We start from the raw sequence: 23,829 nt of genomic DNA, 5'->3' as shown, positions 1-23,829 counted from the left end.
GAATTTCTATAAAGACAAGCTTGAGTGGCAGAAGGTAGGCATAAGACTTACCAGAGTTGTACTCTTAGGATTATGAATAACAGGGTTACATACATGTTATGAGTTCAGGATTTCCAGAAAACCTTCCTCACTCTATCGTCCACCTCTCCCACCCCCAGCCTCTCCAAATTACTTCCTCTGTTGTGAGTTCAACAATAAGATTATTTATTTGTTCCATTTTAGTATGATACACTATTTCACACCTAGAGTGAGTTTATACTTAGTCCTAGAATGAAGAAAGGGTGACTGCATTAGGTAGTACATGGGGAAGATGGAAAATGACATGAGTGTGAGCGAGGGACACATGCTGATCTCAGCAGAAATGTTGCTTAAGGCAAGGGCACAGAACTAGCCTTTTCATGTTACTTCTCTCTAGTCTGTTTCTTTATTTTTCATTATATTTAAACATACACCGCATCCGTTTCTAAATGTAGTTGTTGAAACTTTTAAGCATACCCGTCCTTCATTATGAAATATTAATAGCATTTCTCAAATGGCTACTTGCAATACTGCTTAAAGTTCCTTGCATCATAGACATCATTATTCATTTAGTTATTAAGTTCTTCTTACAAATCTATTAAGTGAATATTCTTATCCTTCTGATTGAAAGACAACAAATGAGATCTTAGAGAGAATACAGTTAAATGACTTGCCTCCAGCACAGCACAAGAAAGTGAGCTGAGTTTTGATGATAAGCTTTACTCGAGATCCTCTGCTCTTTAAATGCCTGTCACACCTCATCATGCTTTGATCTGCACTTGCTAGAGAATATTATGGTGAGCCTGTGATATGAGCCTTCTTAGAATTTTTTGTCCATTATTCTACTTAAACTGCACAGCAACCCTCTGAGACATGTATTAGAAGCTTCAAACTGGCTAAGTATGAAAGTCAGGAAAATTCACCAATAACCTCAGCCATAAAGACATTGCAAATATTTCCAAAAAGCACTCCTGGTCACCTTTGCAGGGCTGTAGTGAGTGATTCCTAGAACAGTGACTGCTTTCGTTTTACCCTTCAGATTGTCATTCACCTCTCACCCACTGCACAAGCTGAACCTGAGTCCTGCTGGAAGGGAGTCTGGAAAGATGATAGTTTTCTAACTTCCAGCCCTGACTGTATGGAAAGATACAAGTGGATCTGAGTGTCAACAGAGAATGTCTGACAGAAAGATCCTCTTATTGCTACTTTTTACATTGTAGGAAGCTGAGCCTATAACCATCATAACCTCTTTTTGTAAAGAAGTCATTTGAAGTAATGTATTAATTGTACATACTGTCCCTCCTTAGAGCTCACTTCAGTTTCCATTTGCATAACTGTGGATAATCCAATTGATCACGGATGATGTAAACAAGCATGCAGTTGAATACGTCATGTAAATCTTGTATTTTTTAATTAATATAATTATTTGTTTCCAAATTCTATATATATATAGGCCATCCAGTAAAGCAGGCAGTTGAGTAAAGTCTGATAGTTTTATTTCTTTGTTTTGCTTTGCAGTTCTTTGTCCTATTTTGATATACAAACAGTATATCAAAAATCATGGTGACAAATTGTTAATCCACACACTAAATTAGAAATGCATTGTTTAAATGTATTAATACATATTTATAATATATATTTAATGTTCTTTGGAGAGGTAATCCCTCAAGTATCATTTTGAGTTCCTTTTCTTCCAGCTAGTCTTTACCAGGTAACCTGACTTAGAAATGTAGAGCTAATGCACTAAAATGTCTTAAAGAACCAATCAAAGCTAGTAAGCCATAAGACAAAATTCATATTGAAGCACACGTGTACCTCACAGAATGAATTTTTAAGTATTCATTCTGGTTAAATTTTACTTCTGTTAGCATTAAGTGCTGTAGTGAAGCTGTCCTCAAAGTCTGTATGTATTCAGATATTTTTTGGATCATCAGAATTATTTCAAAGCACCTATATCTTCCTACTCTATTTTTGTGGACTTTCACTGCTGTGTTTTCAGTGATTCTTAAAGTCTGTGATATTGCAAATTGGAGCTGTGAGAGTTTATGAAATTCCTGCTTAAAATAATTCCCAGCCACTGCCCCATCTCTGTCTCAAATACATACACACACACACACACACACACACACGCACACACACACACACACCTGAATATTTCATGTGAAGTTGGAAATTGTGCTCAAGATTAGAAAAGTAAGTGTTTATGAATTGAGGGAAGCTGAGGGACTTACCCTAAGAAGCCCTCACAGGGAGTGGTTAAGTGCTAGCTCAACAGGGAATTTTTGTGCAGACCATCCTGTAAAGATGCAAGTATAAAAATGAAAATTGTAGAGTGATTACAACAAAAAGATATGAAGAGATATAGTTATTATTCCTATTGCCATATTCCTGATATATTTATTTTTTTATTTTCAAGTTTGTGATGATAGGGTCACATCATATACATGGAATAAGAATATTTTTATTTGATGAATTTAGAGAACTTGAGAGAAAACAACTTTGTTTGTATAACTTGTCTCTCAGATCAGCTTTTCTTCACTACTGGAAAAAGAACCAAAAAGAAACTGAAAAAAGAAATAGTGAGACTTCATCTTCCATTACAATCACTTCATTTCATTGTTAAGAGCATTTTCCTATAATTTAATTTTATATCACTCAATGGGGCTTTGATTAGCTATACATAGAGTATGTTAGACAAGATGAATACATTATAGTATAGTATAGAACATCTGAAAAATTAAGGTCTAGATTTTCACAAAGCTTAATAGTATAAGAAATTGAATCAACTGTCAATATGCCCCAGTAAATCAAAAGAAAATATCTTTCATATTATTTATGCCTCAGAAGTTCAGGGAATCCTGGAGGAAAACAGCAGTCTAACAACTACAAATCTAGTATTTCATTTCCTGTACAAATGAAAGTTTCTTGTGTTTACTAGGACACTAATTAGAAAGTACAGTTATAGCCAGTAGCCATATAGCATTTGTCTTCCTGCTCCCAGGATTTCTGTTTTCAGCACACCCTGCATTCAATCCTTCATAGTAATGAATGACATTAGAGAAGGCAGCATGGATATGGAACTTATTTCCAAATCTGGGTCTCTCTTAACAGAATTAGTTCAGAGCCCCTTTACCCTTTCCTCTTCACTTTCACACATCTGGATGCATTTTAGGTGTGGTATTTGGAGTAATTCCAGGAGTGTATTCCCAGAGGGGGAGGTTTTTCTATGTTCTCTAGTAAGTCCTGATATTTCAGAGGAGGATGAGATTTGTCCATTCATCACTTTTATGTCACTTGACAGTATAAAAAGGAATTTTTTTCCAGGACTGTAAAGTTATTTACAGGTCGCGCATAGTAATTTTACCAAGAAACTTGGCAAACATTTGCTTTCACGAAAATGGGAGTTGTAACTAAGAGTCATTCTTTCAGAAATCACAGCAGTCATATATTAACGTTGTCAATGACCATGTGACCTGGAAACCAAAGAATATAAACAAACTTTACTGAATAGATATGAAATGAAAATTTGTGTGAAATACAAATCGTTGTTCTTGGAAGACTGGTAAAGAACTCAGTTCTTATTTTGATTTTATTTCCAAGAGCAGAATTATACAATTTACCTCAAATGATACATTAACTCCATTAAAACATTAATAACAGGTTCTATTAGTCTAGAAACTTCTAATGTCTATGGAAAGTAAGTGTGTATTTGTAAATATCATAGATATTATGTATATCATTATATAATCATTTGTAGTCACATTTAGATCATATTTGTATATGTTTTAAAATACAAAGGAAGACAGTTTTTTTTTCTTTTTGCTTTTAATGCTAGCAACCCTTATTTAAGCATACTATTTTTGCTTTGTTTCCACATGAAAAACCATAACGCTAATTGATCAGGATATTTAGATGAGCTCTTTTCATAGTGCCTTTCATAATAATAGGAAACATTTACATCTCATGCAAAAAAAAAACAACAACAACTACTTTCTACCAAAATAATAAAAAAGCTTATAAGCATAAACATTCAGAATAAATAGCATGTATATATTATGGAATTATATTTGTTAATAAAATAGTCAGTTTAGATATAAATGGACTTTGTTAGTTCCACATGGTTTTCCTTCTTTTCTGTCTATAAATACAAGAGATGGAAAAATATTATTTGTGGTAACTGTTAATAACATATGGTCTTCCCTGGTGGCTCAGTAGTAAAATTCCTACCTGCCAATGCAGGAGACCTGAGTCTCCTAGTTTGATTCCTGGGTCAGTAAAATCTGCTGGAGGAGGAAATGGCACACACTCCAGTGTTCTTGCCTGGGAAATTTCATGGACAGAGGAGTCTAGCAGTCTTGTGATGTCACAAGAGAGTCAAACATGATTTAGTGACTAAACATCTAACATATATGACCTAAGCGATTAAATTGAAGCCTATACAAACTATGGGATATCAGAAATCATAGCTCCATTGGGTGGCTAAATTTAACAAGTTAGAATAAATTTAGGTCAACTTTCTCTTGTTAGTCACTGAGTCGTGCCCAACTCTTTTGTGACCCCATGAACTCTAGCCCTACCAGACTCCTCTGTCCCTGGGATTTCCCAGGCAAGAATACTGGAGTGGGTTGCCATTTCCTCCTCCAGGGGATCTTCCCGACCCTGGGATTGAACCTGTGTCTCCTGAAGGAGATCCTGAATTGGCAGGCAGGTTCTTTACCACTGAGCCACTTGGGAAGCCCTAAACTTTCTCTAATGTAACATTAAAATGTGCTATTGGAACAAGAGAAACTTGAATACATATCCTTGTGGAAAAGATCATAGATGGTCACATCATATTCTATTTATGTTCAATATTTCATCCCACCTTCTGCCCCAGAACATGAAGACACATGCTAAATTTCTCCTGTAAGTTTAAACTGCAATCTTGGAAACTTTGAATATACCTTTGCCTCCGATTATGTGTTCATTTTCATCTTTAGCAATTCCTCTTCTCCATGTGCTAGGAGCTCACATCTCCTGAAGCTATCTATAATAAATAATGTATATCAACACCGTTAATTGATGAATATCAAAGCAATGAGATCAGTTTATTCCTCTAAACAGCTGCTCTGACAGTTAACATATCTTAATAGAAAAAGACTCCTTGAGTTCAAGAAACATAAATGCCTCTCTTTGTGCAAGCCCTATCAGCATATTTCAAGGCTCAAGGCAATGACAAATATTGTTAATTGACTTGCAGCACTAAGTTAATGATGCAAGATTTTGTTTCACAGTGCACAACACAGCAGATTGTTTGTACAAGAAGCATGTTAGAGTAATTCAAACTGCAGCATTCTCTGATACTCGTTATGCCATCAGCACTAACATTTAAGTAGGTAAATGTGTGCAGAACAATACAGAATTTGTTGCTGACTTCGAATTGGGTAACAGAGCATAAACTTTCCAAGCCCTTGAATAATGCATTTAAAGGCTTTATGTTGATTTGAAGTAAAATTAGGACCTCTCTCTGTCACATAAACAAAAAAAGTTTTTTAATAATAACTTAAATTGCAACATTGAGTTTCAAACTGTATCTTTAAATCTAGTATGGCAAGCTCTCTGATAATAATTGTAAAATAAAAATACTACTCATTAAATAGAGTACTCAAACTGGATTTTAATGGTAAATAATTTACCATTATTTTGGTACATACATACTCTTAACACCATGCTCTAATACCAACAAATAAGGCTATTTTACCCAAACTCAACAATAAATTCATTTGTACAACCTGTAGAAAAGTTATTTCTTAAATTTTTGACAAATAAGAAAATAAAACTCTGGCTTAAACTGTCAAATAAAAGATTGAATTTTTTTTCTCCAGCCAGTGTGTATTTATATTGCTTACTTAAAGAATCAAATTCTACTGATAGTTTAGTTTAGCTTTTAAAAGAAATTCATTCTCAAACCAATATTTTCTCAGTTTGTATCTGCTTCTATTTAGGTAGTCACTGTATGTTTTAATACATGAGTAAGTCTTTATTTTGAGGTTTCTTTCCACATCTCACTTTAGACTAACAGAAATAGTTTATAGTTTGAATTAAACTCAGATATCTTTGTTAATATCTTAGTTTGTAAGGTGTAAATAAGATAACTAATTTATATAATTTAAAAAAATTTTTCTTTGGTTGTTTTTTTTTCTTAAACCAAAATTTAAGGTGGTCTTTTCCAACAAGATTCAAACAAGTATATGGTTGAGATTTATAGGGTCAATGATTTGGGTTTTAATACTCATACATTTTTCTTGGAGAGAACATATGCCAAAATATTTGAGTAAGTGAACATGGCCATCCACCCTAAATGATTAGCCTTTGTTCCCCATTTCCAGTCTTTAAGAATAAAGTTTGTGATTTTGTAACCTACATATATCTGTTTGCAATATGAATGCTATACTAACCATACCTACAAAGAATATTAGTCTATAGCTTTAGTCAAGGGGCAGCCTCCAGGGTGGCAATCCGGGCGGGGGGGCGGGGTTTGGGGGGGGCTGGCTAGCTCTTCCTGGCCCAGGCCTGAGAACCTGGGGTCTAAACTCATTTATCAGACCCAGGAAATGCTCAGGCAGTTGAGGCTGATCAATGATGGAACCCTGGTTCAGAGGATGAATGCCAAGCACCCAGGGCCAGCTGGGTTCTGCCCTGACAGTGAGGAGGGGGCAATCCAGAGCAGCCCTGCCTCACCCCAGGTAGGGACACACCTAGCTCTGAAGAAAGACATCCAGTGCTACCTCCAACACTTGATTTCCTCTCCAATGGCAAGATTGGTTTCAGACTTACAGTCTCTCGTCTTTACAACAGTCAAGGAAAAGAAACCTACACGATAGTACCCATTTCTCCAAGGAAGAAACTGAGACCCAGAGCCAGGGGTCTCTGAGAGAGTCCTGGGTAAGGCATTGACCTTGCTTGGGAGCCCCTTCCCCACCCTCACTCTGGCTTTCTGTGATTGCATGTGGTCCCTGTTAACAGCCCTCAGTTAGCCAGACCCATTCCTTGGTCCTCCACCTGGCTACTTGCCTCAAATAGGGCAGAGGTATGAGGGTGTCAGAGAAGGCGATGGCACCCCACTCCAGTACTCTTGCCTGAAAAATCCCATGGATGGAGGAGCCTCATGGGCTGCAGTCCATGGGGTCACGAAGAGTCGGACACAACCGAGCGACTTCACTTTCACTTATTACTTGCTACTTTTAACACGGACTTTTAACACAGCTCTAAAATAAATTTTCCAAAAAAATGAAAGGAAAAAAAAAATGAGTGTCATAGCATATGTGAGAAAAAAAATAAATGGAGTGGGATGTGACTTTCCTAATACTAAATAGATAATGAATAGTATAGTCAATAGATCTTTCTTTATTTTCTATGGAGTGACACAGATACTGTATTAGGGGAAAAAATACACTCCTCTAGAACAATCTGTGACAAATCCACTTAGAAAACACTAGAGAAAAGAGTTCTCCCATGACAGAGCAGCTCTCTGGTGCGATAGTTTGTATGAGTTTAGGATAAACTCGTCCTCCCTGTTTTTCCAGTATGACCCATTACAAAAATACTTAAAACTTCATTTCTGTGCTTCTAGATTGGTAACTTGTTTATTTTTCATTATTTCCCCTTAAAATAGGAAGGTATTCTGAAATTGTACTGTTTTGTCTTATAAGATGAGGTTCCCAACTTTATATATAAAGGAAAAATGTTGTTTATGACCCTGTGATACAGAGAATTGTGTTCAGTTAGCAGTGTCATAAAACCTGACTCACTTAAAATTTCAAACAAACCAGACCAAGTGTGGCTACATAATCAAGACACAATATCAGAACTAAATTAAATGCAAACTTTGTGTTCCAAGCATATTTATTAATTTATTATGAAGAAATGGATTATCTATGCACAACATTGTCTAGTTGTGTAGATAAAACTACGTGCTTTCATGAGACATTTAATAAAGGCATTAGTGCAGTCACACTGGAAAGTAGGAAATAGCTTTACAGAAATAACTCTCCCTCCTAGCAATGAATGGAAATTAAGAACTCTAAGAAATATTTTAATTTCTTGGGAAATTAAGAAACATCTGATTTCATTTCTTAAGATTGGAAAACTAAAAACTATTCTAACAAATATGATATTATAATAATTTACAGTTACAGAATAGTGGTATTATAATAAATTTATATTCGCATAAAAAACCCATACAACATCACAAGAATAACAAAACACAGATTGGGACTAGCCTTATACCTTTAATTTTGCCTACTAAGCAATTAATTATTCTATCATAGCTGTCTGAAACCTAGATTTCAGAGCAGTCTATATCATAGTTTTATAATTTTTTAGACAAGGGATTACCCTCCAAAGACTTCTTCTCCTCCATCTGTGAAATATAAATGTTTCTTGTTGTATGGATCAATTTTCCCCTCTAAAATGGAGATACCATGAAAAGACATTGTCTACTTTTTGACTGTTACACCTTCATCTTTTAGCATGCCTGGCCCAAATAGACATTCAGTCAATATTAACTGATTCAATGAACAAAACAATGCATGAAAAGTCTTTATACATTGAAATATATGCAGATTAGGTGTTATTATTTTAGAAAAAAAGACAAAGCATACATACATAATCTATAGTTAAGAATAAATCTTCCTAAGTATTTGAAAATGTGTTTGATGGGTTTTTATTACTTCTGATTCTGCTTTACAACATGTGTGTCAAAGTTAAGGAATATTTCTCGAATGAATGAATTATAATTTGGCAAATAAGCTAAATGAGATTCATTCCTACCTTTGAAAAATCTGTGTTAAAGAAGTTTCTATGGTGAAAATTATAATGTAAAAGTTTCAGCTTTCTAGTTATACTATATAAAAAATGAAGTGGCATCGACAAGAGAAAATAAATTCAGTGAAAACATTTAAATATGTTCACCATTTGTGATTTCCCTGAAAACAATAATTCTTTCCAACATAATTATGCAAATTACTTCCTAAATATTACAATGCACATCTTTACAACGGGGCAACTAAATAAGACTGAACTCTAATATAATATTCCAATGTTCTCATGACAAGTATTCTGTTTTATTTCTTTTCTCCAATGATAGGATCTCTCAGGATACATTATTACATATGGTTATGCAGAAATGGTGTTAATGTATTTATGTAAATTTTTAAAAATGAATTTGATACTTTTCAGGGAAAATGTGTGAATCTTCAGTCAATTACTGTGAATGTAACCCCTGCTTTAATGGTGGTTCCTGTCAAAGTGGTGTGGAGTCCTACTATTGTCATTGTCCATTTGGTAAGTATAATTTAGTGGTTGATACAAAATATCAATCTATTTTGGCAGAGTTTAGTAGTTTTGTTTCATTTTGTCATGGAGTGACTAAGAAAATATTAATAGTTTCACACAGGAGGTTTTATTAAAGGAAAATCTCAAAGGTTTAATATTTTATAAGTTAATTATGGAAATACCATTGAGTATATTGTTTTGATTCTTACTAGAAAAATAATCTGTCCAAGATAATTAAATCTGAGGTTGTCTCTTCAAGACATTTCCTCACAAAACCTCATCAAAGTCTGCTTTTTAGCCTACAGCTTATCAAATGAAAAACCCTTTAAGTGCAATTTAACATCACTTTCTACTAAAATCTTTGAGAATAGTTGAAACATTTTGTTTTTTTTTTTTTACATTTGTTTTCTGCATTAATTCAGCCTTTTCTGTTAGAAGGATTTGGTAACTTGACATGCATTTTTTATATAGGCTTTGTAGATAATACCATGTAACTAATCAAAATTCAGAATAATGTATTCTGTTAAGGAAGAAAATTGCTAAAAAGAATTTTTTTGTATACATACATATTTATTCATCATAGCAGAATGAATTAAAAGATTCCTTCCAGGTCTCACCCAAATGTTACCCAGCCCTGGGACAGCCAAGAACTATGAGAACAGCTTTGCAGGAAGCTTTTAAGTTGGTTTGTTTCTTAGGTTGGTGATTATCCCATTTATTTAAAGGCTGCTTTGCTCCATAATATGGTATTCATCTCTAGAGGTCCTGCAGGTAGTTAGAGATCCTGTCTATTTTCCATAAGAAAGAGAGGAAAGGATTTTTTCTATTTTTTTATTGAATATATTTATTACAGTTACATCAACCTGAAAAGTGAATTTCAATGTATAGCAGAAAAGAGAACTTAAAAAAAATCTGAGGTTTCTGTGCTGTGGTTAGTCATTTAGTCATGTCCAACTCTTTGCAACCCTATAAACTGTAGCCTGCCAGGCTCCTCCGTACATGGAATTCTGCAGGCAAGAATACTGGAATGGGTTTCCATTCCCTTATCCAGAATATCTTCCCAATCCAGGGACTGAACCCAGGTCTCCCCATCTGAGCTACCAGGTAAGCCCATAAATACTAGAGTGGGTAGTGGGTCCTGGAGAAGCCGGGGGATCTTCCCAACCCAGGAAATGAACCAGATTACTGACAGATTACTTGCAGACAGATTACTTACCAGCTGAGCTACAGTAATCAGTGAATGTAACAATAGTTCATTTTCAAGCAATTCCATGACTATCCAGTTTTTCTTTTCTAGAACACAATATCAAAGAATGATAAAGGGAAACAGAATATGAAAATATCTAATTGTAAGCCTTGTGTTGTAGCAATGGTTCTGAGGCCTGGGAATTGAGGGATTTGTCTATAGTCAAACAAAGAAAATTAAAAAAAAAAAACTATCCCAAAATGATATAGTGACTATAACACAATTTCATTTTCAGTCCAGGATGATATTCACAGTACCTCTTTTTAAAAAAAAAAAAAATCCTTGAAAATCTCATAATAATCTAATCCCATGTCCAAGGTCATGGAACCATGAGAAACAGAGCCAAAATTTGAGGCCAGATCTACTGATCATCTGGTTGAATCTAATAATGCACTTGAAGCAGTAAAAGGCAGATCATGTTAAAAATAACCACAATGTTACATCTCCTAAAATTTCTTTCTTTCAATGATCTCTTAAAAAAAAAAAAAACTTTCATTTTATGTTGGAATATATTTGATTAACAATGTTGTGTTAGTTTCAGGTGAACAGCAAAGTGATTCAGTTATGCACAAACACGTATCTATTCTTTTTTAACTTCTTCTCCTTTTCTATTAGGTTGTTACATAATATTGAGCAGAGTTCCCTGTGCTATACAGTAGGTCCTTGTTGGTTATCCATTTTAAGTAAATTTAAATTTTAAATTTCTGCACATAACCACAATCAAATTTCATGGTTTAACTTGTGTTTTGGAAGAAAAGATAAAGGGATTGGAGTGGAAAAATTATTTTTAAGTGACTGAATAAAGGTTTTTACATTTTAAAAAATTCCTTTGTATTTCATGTGTACATATGAGGATATAATATAGTTGATAATAAGTAAGAATAAATTGTTGCTGCAGTACAGCTGATACAACAGTCATTGCCCTTTGGGTAGAAGGGTTTTGGGGTCCAAGTAAACCTTTTCCTCACCATACCAGAGATCCTCAGGGGCAAGGGACTAGCATAATAATATAAATTAAAATAGAGACAGATCACATGTACTGGCAGTGTGCATTTATGCCCCTATTCCTTCCAGTGGAAAAGGCAAAAGAAACATTATTTAAACTTGCATATTGTCAGCTGGAAACTGAAGCCTTACAAGAGAAAGCAAAGCAAAACAAAAAACCTTGAAACAATACAGATTTGAGAAAAAAGAAATAGAATTAAAAGAAAAAAGTAGCATAAATTGAATGTAGGTGAAACATACAAATAAAAATGGTAAATGGAACACTTCAAATAAATAGCTGGAAGTAGTTACATGTGAATCCTATAAAAGAACATCTTACCTATAATTTTGAAGTTGGAAAAACTTTTGCACTGTTTACCTTCTCATAGGCGAAAGAGCTGTTGTTTAGACTTAATTTTTTTATAAGCTTATGTTTTAGAAAGAAAACATAAGTACTTAAGTCTTTGTAAGAGAGCCTGTATAGTTATGTTTAAGTATGTGTAGAGCTTTGTATACACTTGATATTTCTTATTAAAGTAATTTGAATAATTTCTTTTGATCTTTATGTAGATTTGTTTCATAGCATTCCATTTGGAAAGCCAGTTTTGAATCCTCATTAAGATGATTTCAAAGACAAAAATTTACATTTCTCTGGAAATGATAACAAAAATCCTTAAAAAGATAATGTATTCTATAAAAAATACTATCATGTTTGAAAGTACAGTATCAATTTAAATAAAATATAGAACATCTTCCCGGTAACCTATATTCAAATTTTAAGTATATTTCCATAGATTTATTAGAACTTAATCATAAGAGACCTAAGAGAACAACTCAAAATCTCTCTTTAACAATCTACTTCATTTTGTATGCCTTATTTTTCCTTTATATTTAACTTTGATTACTCTTTCTGTGTGTTTAAATAATCTGTATATAATTAAATATATATTTAATATAAACTTGAAATTTTATTCTATATAAAATTTATATGATAGATATATTTATGACATACACAAATAAACATATGCCATATATATCAGTTCAGTTCAGTTCAGTCACTCAGTTGTGTCCCACTCTTTGTGAACCCATGGACTACATACAGCATGCCAATCTTCCCTGTCCATCACCAACTTCCAAAGCTTACTCAAACTCATGTCCATTGAGTCAGTGATGCCATCAAACCATCTCATCCTCTGTCTTCCCCTTCTTCTCCCACCTTCAATCTTTCCCAGTATCAGGGTCTTTTCCAATGAGTCAGTTCTTTGCATCAGGTGGCCGAAGTATTGGAGTTTCAGCTTCAGCCTCAGTCCTTCCAATGAATATTCAGGACTGACTATCTTTAGGACTGACTAGTTGGATCTCCTTGTACTATATATAGTATATATGATATATATAATACATATAATTCTGATAATATTTTGTGTTAATGATTAAGAATAAATTATATAGATTTCCTACTCATTTATAATAAATATTATCTCAACCTTTACAGAAAAAAAGACAAATGATACAAGGAAATTCTAGGCCATTTTAATTTAAAGAACATTTGAATATAAGATGTAGCATAGTCAAAACAATCAGATGGTCAGTAGATCTGGCCTCAAATTTTGGCTCTGTTTCTCATGGTTCCATGACCTTGGACAAGTTTTAAATATTCTGTAAAATGATGACATTGATTTCTTCTAGCAGAACAATTCCCTGAATCTAAATTTAATGCATTTACATGAGATGTACAGCCAAAATGAAGGAATGAAACTTTTGCAAGTTAATATGAATTATGATGTATTGGCATGGGTTAATTTTCCGATCATTTGCTACAGTCTACTAATATTTGTGGGAAAAGAATTTTGGCATAGCATTGTAACATCAATAAAACTCATTTTTCAAGTTTGAAAAAGAACCAGCACAAACAAGTGGGAATGCTGAATTTCAGAAAAACAGAAAGCTATTTCAAAGTAGCTGCTGTAAATTATACCCAAAGAGGGTATAAAACACAAAAAAAAAAAAGAGAGAGAGAGAGAGAGAGATAAAAACTTAGACAATTATTTTCATCCCTGAAAGCAATGATTCCTTTTCTTAATTTTGTGACTCAAAAATACCACAAGTGCAGGAACTAATTTTGTTTTTAGTCAAAAACAAACTTACAATCCTTAGTTGAATTAAAGTTGTTTTCAGGAATTGTATATTATGAAGGAAGTAACTGGGTTGAAAATGATAGCATATTGAACTTTAAAAAGATTGACAAAATCACTTTGAACGTTTTCCAGGAAAGAAACCTCTTCAGACATATTCCATTCCACTAATTCTATTTAAAAAAAAGTTAAGCATAGTTAGATTAATTAGGATATGTTCCCTAATTTGCCAAAGAAAAACAATTTTACCAGTTTATCATTTCTTATATGCTTTTGAAATCTTTTTTATTTCTATTTCAATTAAATTTAGACAGTATTCTTTGGAGAGTAATAAAAATTTGTTAAAAGTATGACCTATTATTGTAACTTTAATATACTTTAATAAAAGTCATATAATAAATCTTTACTTGAATGTGATGTGTCAAAATGTTAATTTTCCCATCTACAGGTGTCTTTGGAAAACACTGCGAGTTGAATAGTTACGGATTTGAGGAGTTATCATACATGGAATTCCCCAGCTTGGATCCCAATAACAACTATATTTATGTCAAATTTGCAACTATTAAAAGTCATGCTTTATTGCTTTACAACTATGACAACCAGACAGGGGATCGGGCTGAGTTTCTGGCCCTTGAAATTGCTGAAGAAAGGTTAAGATTCTCTTATAATTTAGGCAGTGGTACCTATAAACTCACCACCATGAAGAAGGTGTCAGACGGACATTTTCACACTGTGATTGCCCGGAGAGCAGGAATGGTAAGATATTCACTCCGCATTAAAATTTGCTTTATTGTTGTATATCCAGTCAACCAGGCTGGAAACTTGAAATGTTAAAGCATGAATTGTGGTGAAAATTAAGTTTAATTGTACATATTCACTTAGAGAAAAATCTCCCGGAGAACAGGGATTTAGAAAGTTGCAGTGCCCTTGTTTATTGATGTACCCAGTCATATTGAATCTGACAGAATTAGAACAAACATGGAGTCTGGTGATATACATAGATTGGAGCTTATATTTGCCATAGTGATTTTCGAACACTGAGAGTTGAAGCTAATGGGGTTTAGTAGATCACAATCCTCCAAAGCATATACAAGGTATCCATATTGCTAAGATGTTGTCCATGGGCTCTTGTGTAGAATAGAGAATTTTACCTGATGACTTCTAAGGTCCCTTTAAACTTCGTGAGCATTCTTTGATTGTATCAAAGAAGGACTTGAAAGCAAGAGGGAGGACAAAGAAAGAGGTACCATGAGATATACCCAACAGGAAAAAGAAAAAAGCTATTTCAGTTCATTTGTAATGGATCACCACAGTCATCAGGTTTTAGTGGGGAGGGGAAAACCCCTTGTCATTATTTCTTCAGTCAGAGGAAAAAATTCCCCTTATTTCGGAATACGTCCAAAGTAAGGCCCCTACTGGATTTTGAATCTGTCGCTTTCTACGGTTCAAAAGGATTTTGTTGGAAACTGGCAAAGTCATTAACTTCTCAGATCTGAATCATTGCAAAGACAGGATAAAAACATCTCAATTTACAGCAGTACTGGTAGAAAAATTCAACAGTAAAAGAGAAGGTGCACTTAACTGTGAAGATGAAATTGAATGAGCTTTTATTCAAATAAAACTTTCCCCTCAAGTATTTTTCCTTTGAGTTGTGTCACCAAGCTTTTAGAAAATAAGAAAAATATGTTAAGTATTAACATTGTTGAAAATATGATGCCATATGCAAGTTTTCCTAATTAAAGCATTCGTAAATGTCCACGTGACTCTCTAGCTTATGATAAGTTTAGGAATCTCTAGAATGGATGGGTACTTACATAGTATACATAGAGATGTGTTTCCATTTTGTCTTAGAAATAAATTGAAAGGAAATGTGCTTAAATTAAGTCAAAATAAGCATATATTGTATTATGAAAACCTAATACCTCTTCTGAGATTGAATGTCACTCAGTTTTATAGATCACTGGAAAAATTAACATTTAAAATAGTTAACTAAAAAAGGCATGAAAGACTTGACATAAAATTGCGAATGTAAATGTTTCCTAAACTTGATAGTATTGATAATTTCTTTGAGAAGGTAGCAAGAAAGAAATTTACATAGTTTATGAGAGTTTATGAAGTTTATAATCAGTTACAGTAATTAACTTATAGGAAATTTTTTAAATAGTTTAGCCAGTAACATTTGATGCACAGTAAGTATAAATCGGCCCTATTTATTATTTCTGAAATGTGAAGTATTTAAGATCTACTTTTACAAATCCCACCTAAGTATATATTTTTATGGTCAGTCTCACAAAATCATCTGCGATATTGATAAAAATGTTATACTCAAGAAACAATTCATTTCCATACATAATGAAAGACAGGAAACCTGATTCTTTTGCATTTAAGTTGTAGGTAATGTTAGTTAACTTGCTTAACCACCCTGTTTTATGTTTCCTACCTTTGCTTTGCTTTAATTAAAATTTACCTCAAATGACAATCCTTCTTATAAATGCTTTCATAGTATTTATTTTTCTTCTCTAGAAGTGGAGAAAGTTGGATTAGTCTTGTCCTGTGGTATTCAAGTAAATTTAGGTAGTCTTTGGTGTTCTGCATTAGGAGAAACCATCAGTTCTGTGTTTCTGGATTTGGGATCAGGCCTCTTTTTATTTAGTAGCCATGCTGTGAAAGTCCACACTCTGAATATCAACTTTATAATTTCACCAGTGAAAATATGCGAAGTTTTGCAGAATTTCACTGCTGTTTGGAAAACAAAGAAGGGGCATCACAACAGCCTTGCAGAGCACAGAACAACATGAATATGCAACAAGCTTGGTCTTAAAGTGGATCACTGCCATCCCCAGTGGCCACTGCCCAGTATGGAGAGCCCTGAATTCCACCATATTCTTGAGCCTGATGACCATGACTTGATGACTTTTTTTCTTGATCAAATGGAGTATTAATATGTCATGCTAAACAGAAGGGTTTTTTCTCAGGGGAATGTGCATCTCTTAAGATATAAAAATGATTACTGTAAGTTGTGATTTAAATGATATTGGTGATTTACTACTGTATGATAATAAATAATAATGCATTCACACTATAGATAAATATGCTGTAATATGCCATTTATAAAGATGATTCTTAAAAATGAAAAGAGCATCTATATGACTTGTTTAAATCATCTCAAACTTTATCTTTATTATAAGTATTACAATCTTCATAGGTTGCAGTAGTAGTATTTATAGTATACTTCCAAAATCTTTTTGTGAATATAACTGAAATATTATTGGATATAACTTTTTAAACATTAGACATCTATTTTTTTGTTTGTTTTTTGGAATAGCTAGATAGTAGGATAAGCATTTTTCTTAAGATTGTAATCCCAGGAAGCTGTCTCACACCTAACATATGATATCCTTAGAGATATTAATGACATTTTTATTCTTTCATCTGTGAAACAAGGGTGCTGGGGAAGATTTTTTAAAGTACTTTCCCACTTCTTAAGTGTAATAGTTTCACAGTTTTAGCTTTAGGTATATAAAGGAAATGTGTACTCCTAATTGGATCATGTATTATAATTGTAGGTTTTCCTGATGGCTCAGACAATAAAGAATCTGCCTGCAATACTGGAGACCTGGGTTCGATCCCTGGGTTGGGAAGATCCCCTGGAGAAGGGAATGCCTACCCATTCCAGTATTCTTTCCTGGAGAATTCCATAGATGGAGGAGCCTGGCAGGCCACAGTCCATATTGCCAATGCTTCATCTGAATTATAATTGTATTATACTATTGGGTGGCTCAGAAACCTTGCTTGAATTTTTCCGTAAGTTGTTATGGAAAAAACAAGTGAACTTTCTGGCCAACTCAATGCATTAAAATTTTAATTCAATTTAAAAATCATGTCCACATAGAAACAAACTATTATAGTATACTATTGGGTTACTCAGAAAGTTCATTTGGATTTTTCCATAACATCTGGAAAAATCCAAATGAACTTTCTGGCCACCCAATATATCAAAATTTTATTTCAATTTAAAGATCATGTCCATGCAGAAATAAGTCCTGGATAGTGTTAGCTGTAAAGAACAACAGGGATGATATAGTTCATACTGAACATTTCTTTCTCTTGCTTTATAGGCAGCTTCTTTAACTGTGGACTCTTGTTCTGAGAACCAAGAAGCAGGATACTGCACTGTTAGTAACGTGGCAGTTTCAGATGACTGGTAAGTAAATTATTAGTTTGATCTTTATTATTAATTAAAATTCAAAGTGAAATTATATTTTAAAATAATTTTACTATGCTAAGTATTATATAAAATTTGAAGATATTTTGTCCTCTCTAAAAGGATTTTCATACTAAACAACAAGAAGTTAATAGTCTACAAAATGTGTAAAAATGGTGTAAAAATGAAGTGGTACAGATGAGGATAAAGCTAGAGGAGGGAAAGCTTAACATAGCCTATCCTCTTTCAGAAGCTCCGTGAAATAGTTGCATGTGACCAGGGTCCTGCAAGAAGGTTAGGATAAGGATCCTATCCTCTTTTAAATGTATTTTTGAAAGTTGTATGTGACAATGATTGACAGATATTTTTCACTAGTGCCTGAAGGTGAAATACAATCTTACCTCACCTAAAACATAAGTGATTTTTATAGAAATACTTACAGAGAGAGAAAAAGAAATAGTGATACATCATCCATTTGCTTTAATTGACTTACTCGATTCCTTATTATCTCCATAGTGAAGGAAAAATGTAATCTGACATTAATATTAACGTTTTTACTTTCTACTGCATTTTATTTTCTTTCTGATAGTATGGGCCTTCTCAAAAACTTAACATTGTTATATACATCTCATTTGACTAACTGAAAATATTATTTCCACTAGTTTTGTAATTTTCTGTACCCTGAAAAATCTAACAATCCTGTAGGTATCTGTTTAGAAAACATGCATCTGTGAGTAAGGTTTTCCATTGATATGTACTATGTCTTAATATATGCCAGGAAAAGTTACAGTCATCCTTTCTTAAACTAAATATTCTACAGGAATCTATTGCTTTGATACTAATATACATATCTTTCCTTTCTTATTTTTGATTAAAGTATAATTAAGTTACAATGCTGTGCCAATCCATATCTTTCCTTTCTTATGTAGGACTCTGGATGTTCAGCCTAATCGAGTCACAGTTGGTGGTATTAGAGCACTAGAGCCAATCCTTCAGAGGAGAGGACACGTAGAAAGTCATGATTTTGTCGGGTGTATAATGGAGTTTGCAGTCAATGGAAGGCCTCTGGAACCCAGCCAAGCTTTGGCAGCACAAGGGATCCTAGATCAGTATGGCAACCTCATTTCTTAATATTGTAAAGAAAACTGTAAATACTCTGATTTTTCTCATCTTAACTTCTTCTGTTTGTATCTATATTCATTAAGTCATTAAAAAATTTTTTCTAAGTCATTTTATATAGCCCTTGGTTTTAAGTATTGTCTCTAAAGCTGATAACTTTGAAATGTTTATCTTAAACCTGACCTCTCCTCTGAACTTTACCCTCATATCTGACAGCATACACAATATCCAGGGTGTATATCTAACAAGTCTTTCAAACTTAATTTTAAGACTGAACTTCTGACCTTCCTTCCGGACTCCTCCCAAACCCACTCCTTGTATTTTGTCTCATCTCAGATAATAATAACTCAGTCCACGCACTTGGTCAACCACAGTTTCTGTACCACCTTTGCCTCCTCTCTTTCTGACAAAATGTGGTATGTCAATCCACCAGCAAGCAGGTGCTGCTGCTGCTAAGTTGCATCAGTCATATCTGACTCTGTGTGACCCCATAGATGGCAACCCACCAGGCTCCCGCTCCCCTGGGATTCTCCAGGCAAGAACACTGGAATGGGTTGCCATTTCCTTCTCCAATGCAGGAAAGTGAAAAGTGAAAGTGAAGTCACTCAGTCGTGTCCAGCTCTTAGTGACCCCATGGACTGCAGCCTACCAGGCTCCTCCATCCATGGGATTTTCCAGGCAAGAGTACTGGAGTGGGGTACCATTGCCTTCTCCAACCAGCAAACAGAATGATGCTTAAAAAACAGAAGTTATGTCAATCCGCTATATTTAAAATAGATAACCAACAAGGACCTACTGGATAGCATGGGGAATTCTGCTCAACACTCTATGATAACCTAAATGGGGAAAAAATTTGAAAAAGAATAGAAATATGTATATCACTGAATCAGTTTGCTGAATACCTGAAACTAACACAACATTAAAGCTCAACATTCAGAAAACGAAGATCATGGCATCTGGTCCCATCACTTCATGGGAAATAGATGGGGAAACAGTAGAAACAGTGTCAGACTTTATTTTTCTGGGCTCCAAAATCACTGCAGATGGTGACTGCAGCCATGAAATTGAAAGACGCTTACTCCTTGGAAGAAAAGTTATGACCAACCTAGATAGTATATTCAAAAGCAGAGACATTACTTTGCCAACTAAGTTCCGTCTAGTCAAGGCTATGGTTTTTCCAGTGGTCATGTATGGATGTGAGAGTTGGACTGTGAAGAAGGCTGAGCGCCAAAGAATTGATGTGTTTGAACTGTGGTGTTGGAGAAGACTCTTGAGAGTCCCTTGGACTGCAAGGAGATTCAACCAGTCCATTCTGAAGGAGATCAGTCCTGGGATTTCTTTGGAAGGAATGATGCTAAAGCTGAAACTCCAGTGCTCTGGATACCTCATGCAAAGAGTTGACTCATTGGAAAAGACTCTGACGCTGGGAGAGATTGGGGGCAGGAGGAGAAGGGGACGACAGAGGATGAGATGGCTGGATGGCATCACTGACTCGATGGACGTGAGTCTGAGTGAACTCCAGGAGTTGGTGATGGACAGGGAGGCCTGGCATGCTGCGATTCATGGGGTCGCAAAGAGTCGGACACGACTGAGCAACTGAACTGAACTGAACTGAACACAACACTGTCAATCAACTCTACTCCAATATAAAACAAACAAAGAAAAAATTAAAGAAAATAAAAACAGAAATCAGTTCTTATCCTGATTTATCAGACTGACTTCCCCTTGGTTGACTGACCTCAACCAAAAGGACCTGGAATGTAAAGAGGCATAAAGGCAGTTTATTTGGGATCTTCAGATTGGAATTTAAGGGTCACAGATTCCAGAGGAGCCCAAAGTCATGTCCCATTGGAAAGAAAATGAACAAGCATTTTGTTTGTTTATTTGTTTATTTAGTAGGAGAAAGAGTGAAATTAATGCAGGCTTACACAAGTTACTTACCAAAACTTTGGACTGGAGAGTAAAATTATTCTACACGTATGATTGGATTCTGGAGCACACCTCATTTGTTACTAGGGGAAAGTGTATTTTCTTTAATCCAGAGAAAGTCTGCTTCTCAGCATTATTCTTTCCTTTTTGCAACGCAGCAACTATTCAGCAGTTTTAATGTAGTGTTCAGCAAAGGTCCAGCATGGACAGCAAACATGGAAGTCCTCAGGTCATGTCCCAGCCATTTCTGACAGAGCTCTTTTCGCATCCTTATCTTCCTTACCGTTATCTACCTCTTCTCCTTCTTCACATCGCTGTTCTGACTGTATTCTGCCATTTGGTGTTCCTCAAACCTGCCAAGGACACTTTCACTTCAGGACTCTCTCACTTGGCTCTTTGCTATGCCTGGAATGATCTTTGACCAGATATACTTTGCTCTCTCACTTTATTTAGGACTTCATGAAGACAAAGCCTTCCTTCACTGTCTAACCTCTAAACCAGAGATCCAGGAACATCCTCCGAATTTTCCCAATCCTTCTTCCCTGCCTTAATTTTCCCACAGAACTTCCTTCTTTCTAAACATACTACACATTTATCTAAAGTTTTTTGTCTGCCTCCCCACAAGGAAAAAAAAAAAAAAGTATTCCATGAACACGTGGATTTTTTTCATCATTTTATCTTCATGCTTAGAACCACGTTTGACATGTAGTAGCCATTCAGTAAAGATTAGTTGCATGAGTCATTTAATGGAGGAGCTGGGTGCTCAAACATGTAGCCCTGAGAGCACATGAACCAAAGTGTTTATTTGACCAAGAAGTTTTGCTCAGTTAAAAATTAATTTAAAGAAGAAATTATCACCTCTTTCTTTACTGTTTAAGATGTTCTGCTTGATCTTGTCTTTTATGAATGAGGCAGGGCGTATGTTACAAGGCAGCTTTTCGTTTGATGAGATGCTCCAAATATAGCTGCAACCTAAGTTTCAAAGAATTGAGTTCATGAAAACTGAACAGGTTAATAAAAGTTTATATGTAATGTTATCACATTTCTCCCCCTGCCGGCTTTGTGCTTTATGTGTCTTTACTCTGATTTTATTTTAGATGTCCCAGACTAGAAGGCGCTTGTACTCACAGTCCCTGCCAACATGGCGGCACGTGTACAGATTACTGGTCATGGCAGCAGTGTCATTGCAGGGAAGGATTGACTGGGAAATACTGTGAAAAATGTATGCAAGCTATTTTATCTTCCACTGGAAATTCTAATGACCATGAAAAGTATAAATATATGTACCTAAATATGTAATTGAATTAAAAGTATTATATTTTGATGCTATTGAAAATATTAAATGGGGACTAACTGGTAAAATAGAGTGACATGTTTTAATTCATGTTCTCAATCCAAGGGAGCATGAAATCCTTTTAGAAATATTTACTAAATATGTCCTTAGTTTTCATTTTATAAATATATCATTTAGTTGTTTTACCTATAGGGATGCTTGGAAATGTACAAGACCAGAGCTATATTCAGGTTTCGGTTTAGCATTATCTACCTTTATGGGATATTTCTCTGGTGAACATGTTGTGTTTGGTTGAAAAGTAAAAGTACTGAATTGCTGGACACTAAGGTCAAAACATGCAATGGCAATAAAATCTATTATAGTTAAAGGTGATACTTAAATTTTAAATTGCAATTATTGAAATCGGTTTTGAATATTACTTTTAAAATTCTTTTATTAGTTATTTGTTTCTAAACCCTAATATTATTATAAGATATTAATGATATTCAAGAGCTCATTAGAGAATACTTAGTCACTTCAGTCGTGTCCGACTCTCTGCGGCCCCCAAAGACCATGGCCAGCCAGGCTCCTCTGTCCATGGGATTCTCCAGGCAAGAATACTAGGGTGGGTTGCCATTTCCTTCTCCAGTGATAAAGTATGAAGTGAGTGAAGTGAAGTTGCTCAGTCATGTCCGATCTTTGTGACCCCATGGACTGTGGCCCACTAGGCTCCTCCGTCCATGGGATTCTCCAGGCAAGAGTACTGGAGTGGGTTGCCATTTCCTTCTCCATCATTAGAGAATGGTATTCTCTAATTTCTGGCTGTATATGACTAACTCTAATGGAATCTTTTTAATAAAATTGCTTTGTTGTCAGATAAGTGGTTACTGCCTGAGTTCATTGCACCTATCTGACCACTTTTCAGGTAGTCATTTGATTCTGCTATGAGAATGAATAGAAATTTATGATCAAGTAGATCTTAGTAGCAGAGGTATGTTTGTGTTTATTTAGGATAAAATCAAAATACAGAAGAAGTGCATTTTCACATGATATTTTTTTAAAGGAATGAGTATTTAGTAAGTAGAAATCTAATTATATTTGGAAAATAAAATGCCACTCACTTGAGAAAAGCCTGTGGTTATTTTTTAAAAATTGAGGTATAATTCATACTACATAGTTTACCTTCTTAAAGTGTACTGTTCACTGCTGAAATCTTTTTGAGCTCATTTTCTTCATGTTCTTTCTTTAGATCTGTTAGCTATAACACACTTATGTACTTCACAAGTATGAAGATTTATTAGATTATGAAAATATAATATATATTCTAATTATACATGGTTGCAAATTAAATCTACATACTTATTAGTACTAATAAAGTTAGTTGCAAATATGAATGTTTGTACCCTTCTTTGTTCAAATTTTCCATGTTAGAGACTTTAAAGATTATTCATTTTAGAAACACAGTGAAACTTGTCATTAAATTTTTCAACTGTATATTTTTAAAGTGTAGCTATCTCTCCAGGTATTCATAGTGTATATAGCATATATCAAATATTTTAAAGAATATTTTCTAAATGAATAATTGTAACAAAATGTTTTACATTTCATG

General features: G+C 34.4%; 1 protein-coding gene across 1 annotated transcript in view; it reads left to right on the top strand.

Annotated features, from left to right (window-relative positions):
- The window catches only part of FAT4 (FAT atypical cadherin 4), a 186,833-nt gene that overhangs the window by 152,824 nt on the left and 10,180 nt on the right, over positions 1-23,829 (top strand). Inside the window, exons 10-14 of the mRNA XM_069557461.1 lie at positions 9,238-9,342; positions 14,144-14,451; positions 17,814-17,899; positions 18,829-19,008; positions 22,045-22,169. Of these exons, the coding sequence (XP_069413562.1) occupies positions 9,238-9,342; positions 14,144-14,451; positions 17,814-17,899; positions 18,829-19,008; positions 22,045-22,169 (804 nt within the window). The remainder of the gene's footprint in view (positions 1-9,237; positions 9,343-14,143; positions 14,452-17,813; positions 17,900-18,828; positions 19,009-22,044; positions 22,170-23,829) is intronic.

Source organism: Ovis canadensis, chromosome 17 (genome assembly GCF_042477335.2).
Source record: "Ovis canadensis isolate MfBH-ARS-UI-01 breed Bighorn chromosome 17, ARS-UI_OviCan_v2, whole genome shotgun sequence".
In the NCBI taxonomy this organism is placed as follows: domain Eukaryota; kingdom Metazoa; phylum Chordata; class Mammalia; order Artiodactyla; family Bovidae; genus Ovis; species Ovis canadensis.
Note: the sequence above shows the minus strand (reverse complement) of the source record. Positions and strands in the feature narration are given on the sequence as shown.